The sequence below is a fragment of the Chionomys nivalis genome, chromosome 2 (genome assembly GCF_950005125.1).
Source record: "Chionomys nivalis chromosome 2, mChiNiv1.1, whole genome shotgun sequence".
In the NCBI taxonomy this organism is placed as follows: Eukaryota; Metazoa; Chordata; class Mammalia; order Rodentia; family Cricetidae; genus Chionomys; species Chionomys nivalis.
The window spans coordinates 67,925,330-67,940,531 of record NC_080087.1 but is presented as its reverse complement, the minus strand read 5'-3'; the positions used below and the strand labels follow the sequence as shown (position 1 = coordinate 67,940,531).

The 15,202-nt window shown below is 36.9% G+C and overlaps 1 protein-coding gene across 1 annotated transcript in view; it reads right to left on the bottom strand.

Moving 5' to 3' along the window:
• Positions 1-13,873, bottom strand: part of LOC130864244 (vomeronasal type-2 receptor 116-like) — a 47,978-nt gene extending 34,105 nt beyond the window's left edge. The window contains exon 1 of the mRNA XM_057754448.1: positions 13,677-13,873. Coding sequence (XP_057610431.1) covers positions 13,677-13,873 — 197 coding nt within the window. The remainder of the gene's footprint in view (positions 1-13,676) is intronic.
• Positions 13,874-15,202: the final 1,329 nt, after the last annotated feature.

The window sequence follows — 15,202 nt, the reverse complement described above, 5'->3', positions numbered from 1 at the left end:
TGCAAAAGAAAAAGGTCAAGTAACACATAAAGGTAAACCTATCAGAGTCACACCTGACTTCTCAAAGGAAACAATGAAAACCAGAAAGTCTTGGATAGATGTGCTGTAGACACTAAGAGACCATGGATACAAGCCCTGACTACTATACCCAGCAAGCTTTCTTTCACCATCAATGGACAAAACAAAGAATTCTGTGACAAAAAGAGATTTAAACAATATGTATCAACAAATCCAGCCTTACAGAAAGTACTAGAAGGAACACTTCAACCCAAGGAAGCCAACAATACCCACAATAGCACAGATATCTGACAACACACCACCAGCACAACTCAAAGAAGTGAAACATACAAGCACTACCACAAAGAAAATAACTGGAGTTAACAACCACTGGTCATTAATATCACTTACTATCAATGGACTCAATTTACCTATAAAAAGGAACAGGCTAAGAAAATGCATATCAAAACAGGATCCAATGTTCTGTTGTTTACAAGAAATACACCTCAACCCCAAAGACAAACACTACCTCAGAGTAAAGGGTTGGGAAAGGTTTTCCAATCAAACAGACCTAAGAAACAACCTGGTGTGGCTATTCTAATACCTAACAAAATTTATTTCAAACTGAAATCAATCAGAAGAGATGGAGAAGGATACTTTATAGTTATAACAGGAACAATTCATCGAGATGAAGTCTCAATCCTGAATATCTATGCCCTTAATATAGAAGCACCCATATATGTAAAAGAAATATTACTAGAACTCAAATCACACATCAAACTCTACACACTAATAGCAGGAGGTTTAAACACCCCTCTCTCACCAATGGACAAGTCAACCAGACAGAAACTTAACAGAGAAATAAGAGAACTGACAGATGTAATGAATCAAATGGCCTTAACAGACATCTATAAAACATTCCAACCAAACAGGAAAAAATATACCTTCTTCTCAGCATCTTGTAGAACCTTTTTGTAAATTGATTCCATACTCTGTAACAAAGCAAACATCCACAGATACAAAAAATCGATGTAACCATCTGTGCCTTATTGGATCACCATGGAGTTAAGTTAGAATTTGACAATTCCACCCCAGAAAACCTACAAACTCATAGAAATTGAACATCCAACTACTGAACCACCCCTGGGTCAAGGAAGAAATAAAGAAAGAAATTAAAGTCTTCCTTGGATTAAACAAAAATGAAGACACAACATACCCAAACCTATGGGACACTATGAAAGCAGTGCTAAGAAGAAAGTTCATATCATTAAGTGCACACATTAAAAAAAAAATCACAGAGAAAACTCATATTAGATACTTAACAGCAGACCTGAAAGCTCTAGAAAAAAAATGAAGAAAACTCACCCAGGAGGAGTAGACTACTGGAAATAATCAAACTGAGGACTGAAATCAACAAAATAGAAACACAAAAAACAATATAAATTATCAATGAAGCAAAGAGCTGGTTCTTTGAGAACATCAACAAGATTGAGAAACACCTATCCAAACTAATCAAAAGGCAGAGAGAAAACATGCAAATTAACAAGATCAGAAATGAAAAAGGGGGATATAACAACAGACACTAAGAAAATTCAGAGAATCATTGGGTCTTACTACAAAAGCCTGTATTCCACAAAATTAGAAAATATTAAAGAAATGGACAGTTTTTAAGATAAATACCATATACCAAAATTAAATCAAGACCAGTTTAACAGTTTAAATATACCTATAAGTTGCGAGGAAATAGCTGTCGTCAAAAACCTCCCAACCAATAAAAAAAACCCAAAAACCCAGGACCAGATGGTTTCAATGCAGAATTCTATCAGAACTTCCAAGAAGAGCTAATACCTATACTCCTTAATGTGTTCCACATGATAGAAACAAAAGAATCGTTGCCAAACTCTTTTTATGAAGCTATAGTACCCTGATACCAAAATCACACAGAGATTCAACCAAGAATAATAATTTCAGACCAATCTCACCCATGAACAACAATGTAAAAATTCTCAATAAAATACTGGCAAGCAGAATCCAAGAATACATCAAAAAAATCATCCATTATGATCAGTAGGCTTCATCCCAGAGATGCATGGCTTGTTCAAAATATGAAAATCTATCAATGTAATCCATCATATAAATAAACTGAAAGAAAAAAACATATTATAATTTTATTAGATGCTGAAAAGGCTTTTGACAAATTCAACACCCCTTTATGATAAAGGTCTTGGAGAGATTAGTGATACAAGGATTATACATAAATATAATAAAAGGAATATACAGCAAGCCAACAGCTAATATCAAATTATATGGAGATAAACTCAATGAGATTCCACTAAAATCAGGAACAATAAAAGACTCTCCACTCTCTCCATTTCTCTTCAATTTGGTGCTCGAAGTTCTAGCAATAAAATTAATACATCATAGAGATCAGGGGGATTCACATTGGAAAGGAAGAAATCAAAATTTCGTTATTTGCAGCTGGTATGACAGTGTACATAAGTGACCCCAAAGCTCTACCAAAGAACTCCTACAACTGATAAATACCTTCAGTGATGTGGCAGGATACAAGATCAACTCACAAAAAAACCCAGCAGCCTTCCTATACACAAAGGATAAAAAAGTGAAGAGGGAAATCAGAGAAACACTCACTTTCACGAAAGCCACAGATAGCATAAAGTACCACAGGGTACCACTAAGCAAGGAAATGAAAGACCTATTTGACACGAAATTTAAGGCTTTGAAGAAAGAAATTGAAGAGGATACCAGAAAATGGAAGAATCTTCCATGATCTTGGAATGTTAGGATCAACATAATAAAAATGGCAATTCTACCAAAGGTAATCTATATATTCAATGCAATCCCCATCAAAATCCCAACAAAATTCTTCACTGACCTTAAGAGAACAATAATCAAATTTCTATAAAAAACCCCAAAAACTCAGGATAGCCCAAACAATCCTATACAATAAAGGAAATTCCGGAGGCGTTAACATCCCTGACATCGAACTCTATTACAGACCTACAGTAAAGAAAGCAGTTTGGTATTGGCATAAAAACAGAGACGTTGAACAATGGAATTGAATTGAAGACCTGATTATTAATCACAAACCTACGAACACCTGATTTTTGACAAAGAATCTAAGACTATACAATGGGGGAAAGAAAGCATCTTTAAGAAATGGTGCTCTTAGTCTCTTGCCAACCTTATAATGGGCTCCCTTAATTAAGATATATACTTCCCTGCTCCCATATCCACTCTTCCTCCATCCCAACCGTCCCATTGCCCTAAGCTCTCCCCATCCTCCCCTTCTCACTTCTCTCTCCCTCTCTCCCTATCTCCCCTTACCACCATGCTATCCCCACGCCCAAGCTCTCAATTTTTCCCTGGCAATCTTGTCTACTTCCAATATCCATGAGGATTACTACATGTTTTTCTTTGGGTTCACCTTCCTATTTAGCTTCTCTAGGATCATGAATTATAGGCTCAATATCCTTTATTTATGGCTAGTGTCCAAGGATATGTCCCCAGCTTGAGCCTTGAGCAGCTGAGGAGAGGGCACCTGAACTGGGCCTATATTATAGCCACACTGATTAATATCTTGTATATCACCATAGAACCTTCATCTGCCGATGATGGTGATAGAGACAGAGACCCACATTGGAGCACTGAACTGAGCTCCCAAGGTTCAAATGAGAAGCAGAAGGAGAGAGAACATGAGCAAGGAAGTCAGGACAGTGAGGGGTGCGCCCACCCACTGTGATGGTGGGACTGATCTAATGGGAACTCACCAAGGCCAGCTGGACTGGGACTGATGGAGCATGTGATCAAACCGGGCTCTCTGAACGTAGCTGACAAGAAGAGTTGACGGAGAAGCCAAGGAAAATGGCACTGGGTTTTGATTCTACTGCATATACTGACTTTATGGGAACCTAGTCTGTTTGGATGCTCACCTTCCTAGACCTGGATGGAGGGGGGAGGACCTTGGACTTCCAAGGGCAGGGTACACTGACTGCTCTTTGGACTGGAGGGGGAGAGGGATGGGGAATGTGAGGAGAGGCAGGGAAATGGGAGGAGGGGAGAGGGTGAAAATTTGTAATAATAATAATAATAAGAAAAAATAATAAAAAGTCATAAAAAGAAATGGTGCTCCCTTAACAAATGGTAGAAAAATGAAAATAGATTCATATATATCACCATGCATAAAAATCAAATCCAAATGGATTAAAGACCTCAATATAAATCCTACCACACTGAACCTGAAAGTAGAAAAAGTGGGAAATATCCTGCAGTACATGGGCACAGGAGACCACTTCCTATATATAACCTCAGTAGCACAGACAATAAGAACAACCATGAACAAATGGGACCTCCTGAAACTGAGAAGCTTCTGTAAAGCAAAGGACACAGTCATCAAGACAAAAAGGCAACCTACTGAATGGGAGAAGATTTTCACCAACCCCACATCTGATCTCCAAAATATATTAAGAACTCAAGAAACTAGACATTAAAATATTAAATAACCCAATTAAAAATGGGATACTGAACTGAAAAGAGAATTCTCAACAGAAGAATTTCAAACGGCCAAAACATACTTAAGGAAATGTTCAACTTCCCTAGTTATCAGGGAAATGCAAATCAAAACAAATTTGAGATACCATTTTACACCTGTCAGAAAGGGTAAATTCAAAAACGCCAATGATAAACTATACTGGAGACTATGTGAAATAAGGGGAACACTCATCCATTGCTGGTGGGAATGTGAACTTGTTCAACTACTTTGGAAATCAGTGTGGGGGTTTCTCAGAAAATTGAGAGTCAACCTACCTCAGGATCCAGCGATACCACTCTTGGAAATATACCCAAGAGATGCCCAATCATACTACAAAAGCATTTGTTCAACTATGTTCATAGCAGCATTATTTGTAATCGCCAAATCTTGGAAAAAACCTAGATGTCCCTCAATGGAAGAATGGATAAAGAAAGTATGGTACATCTACACAATAGCATACTACTTAGTGGTAAGAAGCAATGACATCTTGAATTTTACATGCAAATGGAAATATAAAACACTATCCTGAGTGAGATAACCCAGACCCAAAAATATGAATATGGTATGTACTCACTCATTACTGGATTCTAGCCATAATCAAAGGAGATTGAGCCTATAATTTGTGATCTTAGGAAAGCTAAGTAATAAGGTGAACCCAAAGAAAAATATATATAGATCCTCCTGGAAATTGGAAGTAGACCATATTCCAGGCAAAAGTTAGGAGCAAGGGTGTAAGGATGGGGTGAGGGAAGGAGAGAGGGGGAGGTAGGAGGTAAAAGGGGAGGGTTGGGGATGGCTTGGGGGAATGAGATGGTTGAGATGGAGGAAGGAAGGATATGGGAGCAGGGAAGAAGACATCTTAATTAAGGGAGCCATTTTGGGGTTGGAAGGAGGTTTGGGTCTAGAGGGTTTCTCAGGTAAACACGGGGATGTCCCCAGCTAGGACACTGGGCAGTAGAGGAGAGGTCTTTATCTCAGGGGGAGGCGGAGACAGAGACCCACATCGGAGCAATGGACTGAGCTCCCAAGGTCCAGCTAAAGAGCAGAAGGAGGGATAATATGAGCAAGGAGGTCAGGACAGTGAGGGGTTGGTCCACCCACTGAGACAGTGTGCCTGAACTAATGGGAGCTCACCAAAGCCAGCTGGACTGGGGCTGAACCTACATGGGGTTAAACTGGACAGTTGGAATTTGGCTGACAATGGGGGCAGACTGACAAGCCAATGATAATGGTACTGGGATTTGTTTCTATTGCATGTACTGGCTTTTGGGGATCCTAATCTATTTGGATGAGTACCTTCCTAATCCCGGATATAGTGGAGAGAGCCTTGGACTTCCCACAGGGCAGAGTACCCTGCCCTCTCTTAATACTGGAGGGGGATGTGGAAGGGTCAGGGGGAGCCGAAGGAAATGGGAGGAGGGGAGGAAGTGGAAATTTTTTTTTCTTTCTTTCTTTCTTTCTTTTTTTTTCTTGCTGACTTTTTTTATTAATTAATTAATTTAATTATTAAAGATTTCTGCCTCTTCCCCGCCACCACCTCCCATTCCCTCCCCCTCCCCCAATCAAGTCTTCCTTCCTCCTCAGCCCAAAGAGCAAGCAGGTTTCTCTGCCCTGTGGGAGGTCCAAGGACCACCCACCTCCATCCAGGTCTATTAAGGTGAGCATCCAAACTACCTGGGCTCCCACAAAGCCATTACATGCAATAGGATCAAGAACCCATTGCCATTGTTCTTCAGTTCTCAGTAGTCCTCATTGTCCATTATGTTCAGCGAGACCGGTTTTGTCCCATGCTTTTTCAGTCCCCGGCCAGCTGGCCTTGGTGAGTTCCCGATAGAACATCCCCATTGCCTCAGTGTGTGGTTGCACCCCTCGCCGTCCTGAGTTCCTTGCTCGTGCTCACTCTCCTTCTGCTCCTCCTTTGGATCGTGAGACTTCAGTCCAGTGCTCCAATGTGGGTCTCTGTCTCTGTCTTCTTTCATCGCCTGATGAAGGTTAATATTCAGGGGGATGCTTATATGTTTTTCTTTGGGTTCACCTTCTTATTTAGCTTCTCTAGAGTCACGATTTATAGTCTCAATGTCCTTTATTTATGGCTAGAAACCAAATATGAGTGAGTACATCCCATGTTCCTCTTTTTGGGTCTGGCTTACCTCACTCAGGATAGTATTTTCTATTTCCGTCCATTTGTATGCAAAATTCAAGAAGTCATTGTTTTTTACTGCTGAGTAGTACTCTAATATGTATATATTCCATACTTTCTTCATCCATTCTTGAAGTGGAAATTTTGAATGGTATTATTTATAAAGCAATAAAAAATAAAAAATCACGTATCATAAAAGAAAATGTCATTCATCTAGCATTTGACAAAAAAATAGGTCAGATCATATACTATCAATTGAAACACCTAAATGGTCTAAAACAAAAAAAATATGGGCATACAAGAGGAATAGACACAGAACATAATCAAACTGAATTATGTATTGAATAAGTTAGATAAAAGAGAACAATAAAAGAGACAATGAAACTGAGAATTGATTCTCTGAGAAAACCAACCAGAAAGCTTAATCCTTTTCCAAACTAACTTAAAGATTGACTATCTAAATTAACAAAATCATAAATAAAAGGGGAGATATAAAAATAAACATCAAGAAATTCTAGATAATCATTAGCTCTCACTTAAAAAATTACAATAACAAAATTGGTGAATCTAAAAGAAAAGGATAGTTTCTCAGTACAACTATCAGATTCAATCAAGATCAGAGAATCAATAGAAATACTCCAGCAATTCCTCAGGAAATATAAACAATTATTAATAGTCTCACCACCAAATAAGGCCCAAAGACAGATAATTTTAGCACAGAACGTTACTAGACAGTTCAGTAAGAGTACCAGGTTTCTTCAAGTTATTCTACAAAATAAAAATAGAAGCTAAATTGCCAACTTCAGTTTATGAGAACACAGTCACCTGATACACAATCTACAAATAATTCAAATGTGAACAAAAATTCTAGTGAATTTTCCTTTTGAATATCTGTGTAAAATACTCAATAAAATACTTGCAAACTGAATCCAAGAATACATCACAAAGATTATGACCTCCTAGGCTTTATCCCAGAGTTTTGGGAATGGTCCAACATATGAAAATCAGTCAATATAATTCACCATATAAGCAAGTTGAAGAAAAATACCACCTCATAATCCCATTTGATGCTAAAATTCCTTTGACAAATTCTAACACTTTTATGAAAATAGTCTTTGGGAATGTATGAATTCAGAGAACATACCCAAACATATAAAGCTATTTATAGCTCTCCTATGCCCAACATAACTATAAATGAAAAAAAACTTAAAAAGATTTCTATTAAAATCAGGACCAAGTCAAGGTTGTCTATGCTCTAGATGTCTATTCAACATAGTATTTGAACTTTTAGTAAGAGCAGTAAAACTGTAAAAGAACATCAAAAGGCTACAAATTGAAAAGTAATATTTTAAATATAGGTATTTGCAGAATATATGACAGCATATATAAGTGATTCAGAAAATTCTAGCACAGAATCCCTACAGCTGAATCATTCCTAAAGTGGTGGGATACAACAGAAAGTAAAAAAGAAATGTAGCCCTTCTATTTTGTAATGACAATGAGACTACAAAAATATTTTAAACAACAACCTTCATGATAAACAGAAATGATGTAAAATATTTTAGTGTTTCTCTACAAATTAAGTGAAAGAATTTTATATTGTATATTTTGGTTACTTTCTAACTATCATATTACAGTCAATGTTGCCAAGAGTGATAATAAAGTTTGTATTGACTTGGATGTTGCTGCTTGCTACTCATGACCAAAATTAACTACCGAATTTTTGCAGAAGTGAGGACAGATAGTCACAGGAAGTAATAGTGGGCCTTTAGAGAAAGACTTGACTCTTTTGGATGGGGAAAAAAGAGATAGGTGGGCACTTGTTGCTTCTCCGCTACTCCTCGCATCATTCAGGCTCTTACATTGATAGCTGACTCCTGAGTTTTTATTGATAAAAATAATTAGATAAAACCATCATCTGGCATTCAACTCTGGGCTGAAAATCAAGAGTTGGCCAGTTACCCTGGGCTTTGCAGCTACTTTAGTGACTGCCACCAATGCTGGCTTTTCTTCCCTTGCTGCCAGTCCTCAAAATAAGTCTGTCATCTTCCTTTTTCAGTCTCTTACAAGAGTCCCTAGCTGTTGCCCATTCCCTGATCCCAAACGCCATAGGCCTTAAAGTTATAGGCAAAGGAACTCCAAGTATACCTATACTTGCTGGCTGATCACTGACCAGCTCTTCCTACAGGTAGCCCCATTTCCTCACATCTTTAAACAATTTCTTCTTTTGCACATTTCCATTTCTACTTTAGTGGCTTGTTCTCTATTTCCATGGTTTGCAGGCTTTCCTTGGATCCCCATATTCCAGCTGCTTCTACTTCAGTTGAGCTGCTTCAGCATAGATATGAACTGCACACACATACACACATAACAGAGAAACTGCTACACACAGAGATACTCACATTCATGGAGAGTAAAATGCATATTACAGCCACATACTCATTTATACATACTCACTTATTTGTGCAATGGCATACAGATAAACAGTGGATTATGTAGACAGAGAGACATATAAAACCCAAAAATACATAGAAAGGGATTATGCAAAAAAGACATATAAACACATATTCTCAGACAAAATACACACAGGGAGAAATACACAGATACAAATAGCCACACAATGAGACAATGACCTAGACAAATTTATGCACATAAACAAAGACATAATAACACACACAGCAACACAGATATACATATTTGCAAGCACATACAAAGAAATATGAAGAACATACACATAGGCACATGAAGAGACATGTATTTACAAACAAACACAGGAAGTTATACATAAAAAACTCCCAACAGAAAGACATTGACATAAGGAAAATTTATGCTAAATTTATCTAAAAACAGATATAGATACAGCTATAGAGAAGCATACATCATACACAAAGACACACACATTATAGGAACAAGATATAGACACAGATACAAAGAAATACACAAACATACATGCATACAAAGTGAGAAATCTCCATTCACATAAACGAATATGCATGCACCCACTGAACTGAATTACAACACAATTACTTCTGTAATTACTCTCAGAATTATATATGAGGTCCCCAGAGTCTACATGGGGGTAGAATCACTTAAGAAAACTTATGGAAAACATCACCCTCAGTAATTAACACATATGTCACAATTAACAAAGGCGGGTTCATCTTATCAACATTAAGAGAGCATTAATAACTAAAGACTAATATGTTTTCAGTATTAGGATGGGACAACGATATTCATGTGCTTTGTAGCAATCACTGATTTTCATTGATAATTAGTTTCTTCCCCTTCATAGTCTGTATTAGAAATTTATATCAAAGTCTAGATTTATTTCCACAGCAGAAAAATGTTAAAAAATCTTTGTATTTGGTGAATATGTCTTAAAATACTAGATTTGGGCATCTGTGATCCTCTAAGCACTATGGCATTGATGACACCAAATATATTCCAATAAAAGAAACTCTACCTTCAAGTATGTAATATCAGATTTTTTCCTATCATCCAGTGATTGAGGAATCTCATGTGCAGCATGGGCAACAGCATACACAGCACTGTATACATCATATGTGCTTTCACTAAAGGCCATGTCAAAAGTCTGTTCCATTAGCCATTCCAATGAGGCATTGAATGAGAAGTTTTTCAGTGTCTCACACTTAAAAGCTGATACATCTAAACCTCAACCACCTAGTTTGGCCACGTTTTCACCTGAGTTTTAGGAATTGGTCCATGTAAGGTCAAAATTTAAAAAGCATAAATCTCAGCAGGCTGATTTGTAAAAGTTAACATTCCAATGGTATGAGTCAAGTGTGAAGTGTGAAGTCTTTATTTCTTATAGAGACATCAACCTACTGTGAGGCCGTGACCCATATTCTTTTTTTTTTTTTTTTTTTTTTTTTTTTTTTTTTTTTTGGTTTTTTGAGACAGGGTTTCTCTGGTGCCCGTCCTGGAACTAGCTCTTGTAGACCAGGCTGGCCTCGAACTCCCAGAGATCCGCCTGCCTCTGCCTCCCGAGTGCTGGGATTAAAGGCGTGCGCCACCACCGTCCGGCTCCCATATTCTTTATGTACCTAGTGATTCCCACATTCTAAAGCACACAGTTTTTGAGTACTGTCTGTGTCACCATGAATGAAAAATAATTTTTGGATGATGTCATTATTTGTTTATAAAATACTTTAGGTCTTGACAACTAAAATGCATGTTGATTGTGATCATATTCACAAAGTCATAGCAGACTGTATGTTTTCCATCTCTTTTCTCAATTATGAGAGAAATTGAGCATCATCTTCATTGTTTGGAATGGGCAGCCCAGCCCAGTTTCAGTTTAAATGAAGCATGAAAGAAATCATGGCCTGAACTAGAGATGCATCTTTGCTTGCCATCTCATACAAAGAGGGAAACTGATCATGATCACTTAGGATAGGATGGGCAGGTGCATAGATAAACTGAATGAATCACGTAAGGTCATAGGTAAACTGAATGAACACAGGGAACAGCACGAAGTAGTTTGCCCTCCTGAGAACTTAGAAACTGTTCTGCCAATAGTTTAGAAAACCACCTCACTGGTTAAACTTTTCTCATCACAAAAAAATGCAAAAGCCCCATCAATTTCTGAATAGTAGCCTTTAACTACACATTTTGACACACATATGTGGCTTTCATCTTCCTCACACATTTCTTAGCCTCTGGGATGGTACAAATAAAGACAAGGATTTCTTTCAAATATTCAAAAATACTCACTTGGTGAGATATATAGAGCTATGTGACTAGTCCTATTATGACAGATGTTCAATAAGGTCCTCTAAACTCCATAGTATACATGAACTTGTCATTGCAGACATAATTAGGGAAGTTTCTTATTTTGTTCTGATAAAATGAATGAGATTGTGTAATTGTGACACATTATTACACCATCCTTGCTGGTAATTGAAATACTAGTGATATATTTGGTAAAAGATCAGGGTCCTTGCTGACATCACCAACGCAAAAAGTCAAGATCAGAACAACTTGACAGTTTTCATTTTGTGTTCTATAAAACGCAACAGTGTTTATTATGGACAGAGATCTACATATGATATTTGTAATAAAAAGAAGGATTGGAAAATACTGGATAGTATTCCCAACATCCCTCAATAATTGAAACAAATGCCCTGTGTTGTGAGGTTGGAATAACATCAGTTGCTGGAAGTTTGAAAAAGCTTTAAAAGTTCATGAAAGTAAATCTCCCATAAATAAGATGAGCCATTTGGAGCTTTTACAGAAAGGGCTGTCCTTCTGTGGATTTTAGTGCTTGCATAGAAGATAAATAAAGGTTACAGGCTTTGATGAAACAGAAAACCTGATCATATATTCAGTTTGAAATTATTTAGCAAAATTCAATGTACACGTGATGCATTAGCCAAGATTCTGGTAATTTTTATAAAGCAAACTGTTCTGGGTAAAGGCATTCAAGGAATGACTGGTGAGTGCACAGTGGTCTCTTGGGGTAATGTTTGGTTCCTGTACTCATAATTCTTTCATATTTAGTGGACAATATAGTTAACATATTCCCTCATGTCTATAAACATCATCTTGTATTTTTCTTCTTTATTGATTATTGGCAAAAAACATTCTTTAAATAATTACTTTTTAATAAATTAAAATACCAGAATACAGTGGGTAAATAGATTCATCTGCGTGTATGGACATGTGGAAAACTCATGTAGACCATAAAAAGGGAATGGATTTCTAGGTTTTCAGTAACATTTGTCTTTAGTTGCGACTGGTCTCGAATGTACAATGATGTACCTACACCATTTATAAATACAGAGATTAAGGATAATTATACCAGGTATATCTGAACAACATACATTTTCCCGTAGAGAGCAACTTTTGTCTACATTTGAGATAAGAACTTATGGAAGTGAAACACTAACTTCTACACACCAAACATCAAAATAAACCAATGATTTGAGCTCTTGGTGTGGCATAGTGATCTAAAGTGCTATATTGGAAAAGAGCTATCAATGATATACAAAATCAAAAGTGCACATGCCCAAATTGGTAAAAGACAAAGCTATAATTAGTAAAATCATTGAAGAGAAAAATAATATGTAAATGAGATAGTGTTGACAGTGAGTAAACATTTTGGACTTATAGAGAAGAGACATGTCCTTCTTAGATAATAGTAAAGAGCTGGTCGATCACTAATCTCAAATGTTTTCAAGTATCATATGCTGCAGCTGCCAGTCAGGCAAGTGCTAGGAAAGTAAGCAGTCACCATTATTAGTGACAATTCCTATTACAAAGAATGCAAAGATATCATTTATACTACAAATATTCTTTTTTTTTTTAGTTTAAAGAGACAGTGAAGAACTTTACTGTGGAAATAAAGGCCTGTGGTTGTAAATAAGTGAAGTATGGAGAAACAGAATCATATAAGAATTTAACAGTGGGCAAGTCTCCTGTTTTCATTCTTTATGCAGCACTAGAAGGCACAGTGTGACCACATGCAGAACATCTGAGAGAGTAACTAATATCTATGTAAAAACTCTTTGGATCTAGGTGCCACACCTATTAGTTGCTCAGAGACATGCATTTGAAGCTGCATGGTCGTCACAGTATCTAATCAACATCAGTTTAGTTGCACCAATTTAGTATGATATTTATTGACTAGTATGCAGTTTCTTTTGATAAGATATCACTGGCTACTCAGTTGTGGAAACAGTCAAAGGAGAGATATACATGGTTAACAAAGTTAAGTTGTACAGTATCCTTTTCCCTCAGCTTCCAGTCTTATAAGTATGAAAGTAACTAGGAAAATAATATTACACCCCTGGACAAACTCAAAGTAAAAAAAATAAATAGCAGTGGCTCTTAAAGAACACGAGCTGGTTTATTAGGTGTGCAAACTGAAATAACAGAACAAAAGATTCTAAACATTGTTCTGATTCTCATTTCTGACCACCTATGAAATATTCACATTGACATTTACATTGAAAATTTAAGGAAACTTACTGTATATTCAGAATGTGGTTGAAATAATCTTTCTCCACAGGCCGCTGCACTGTTATAAGGTAAAAGATAGAACCTGTCACCAAATCTTCGTCCTTGTCTTTATTCTCATTCATTCTCCAAAAGCACCTGGGTTGAGTGAACCTGGACACAAGAAGTGGAATGTTTAGGAAAAAGATGAGGAAAATCAAAGTGAACATCTTTGTCCTCCTTGAAGCCTGGGCAGTGTGTGTGGTGAAGTGCTCTTCAGATCAGCACATTATATGGGCAACCGTATATTCCCACCTGCTTTTATTTCTGTAGCCAAAGGAGAAGCTATTTTTGTATTCATGGTTCCTTTATTTTCCAGTTGATTCCTCAGCTCTGGAGGAATCTTGGACCCTTCTTCCCTTGGGGATGTGCATCTGACATGCATGTAATCACAATTTGGTTCAGAAATATATATGGGGAGAATTCTTGTAGTTTCATGACATAATTTAATTTTGTGGAAATTATGGCTCCATGGGGGATGTCACTTTGAGAAAAATTTGGTCCCAGGACAGCCAGAACAATTTTTTTATGTTAATGCCTTTAGAAATGATGTCAGTGAATTTTGTTAGATGATCCACATTGAGACATTAAGCAAAGTTTCTGGAATGCCACACAAAGTCAAAATTCTTAGTTGTACATTGGAAATTCTTTCACAAATTCTCTGTCAGGGAACAACAGTTCCATAGTTAGAGAAATTGAGTTTCACACAGCTTGCACAGTGGGGATTATACTACATGACTGACAGTAAGAGAGTATCTAACCAAATACTGTGCTTCCATTGTCTTGAGAACAATAATCAGCCTCAATTCTATTTTTTTCTGAATCCTGCTGTTCTACCATTATACAAATCACCAAAGAATCAGTTCCATTTATAGCATTACAAATTTTTTGAATATTCAACAAGATCCCTTCAGATTCTGTGTCCTACATTTCAAACTCTAAATAATATCTCTCACTCCTCCTCCAAACACAAATATTAAATAGAAGAAAAGGCAAATGTTTTATGTATAAAACATAATCTCCCTCATAATCTCCCTTCATGAGCCTAAATTCTCATAGAACAATTAGTCCTCTGACCAAATTCTTCTGCCTTGTCTGTGATTTTCCTGCACTGTTTTACTCATTTTAGATTCTTGTAGTGGTTGTGAATATGTTTTGTTGAGAATCTTCAAAGGCAATAAATACCATGAAGTTACCATTGGCTCAATGCATAATTTTTTTTTCTTTTTTTCACTGAATTTAAGCAAGCTTTTATTAAAATTTACATATTGACCAAGATGGAATTTGCTCAGGACCAACATCTGGAAACATTCCATGTTAGTTACTCATTAATTCTTCTTATATTATTTTCCAACTAATGTCTTTTTGCTTGCCTTCTAGACTGTGCATTGACAGTGTGAGGGTGCATTGATGAGTGTGAGCAGATGAGTCTCTTTCAGTGAATGGAATTGGACTGCAGTAAAAGCAAAACAGAAATAGGGCATGGAGGCCCCAAAATA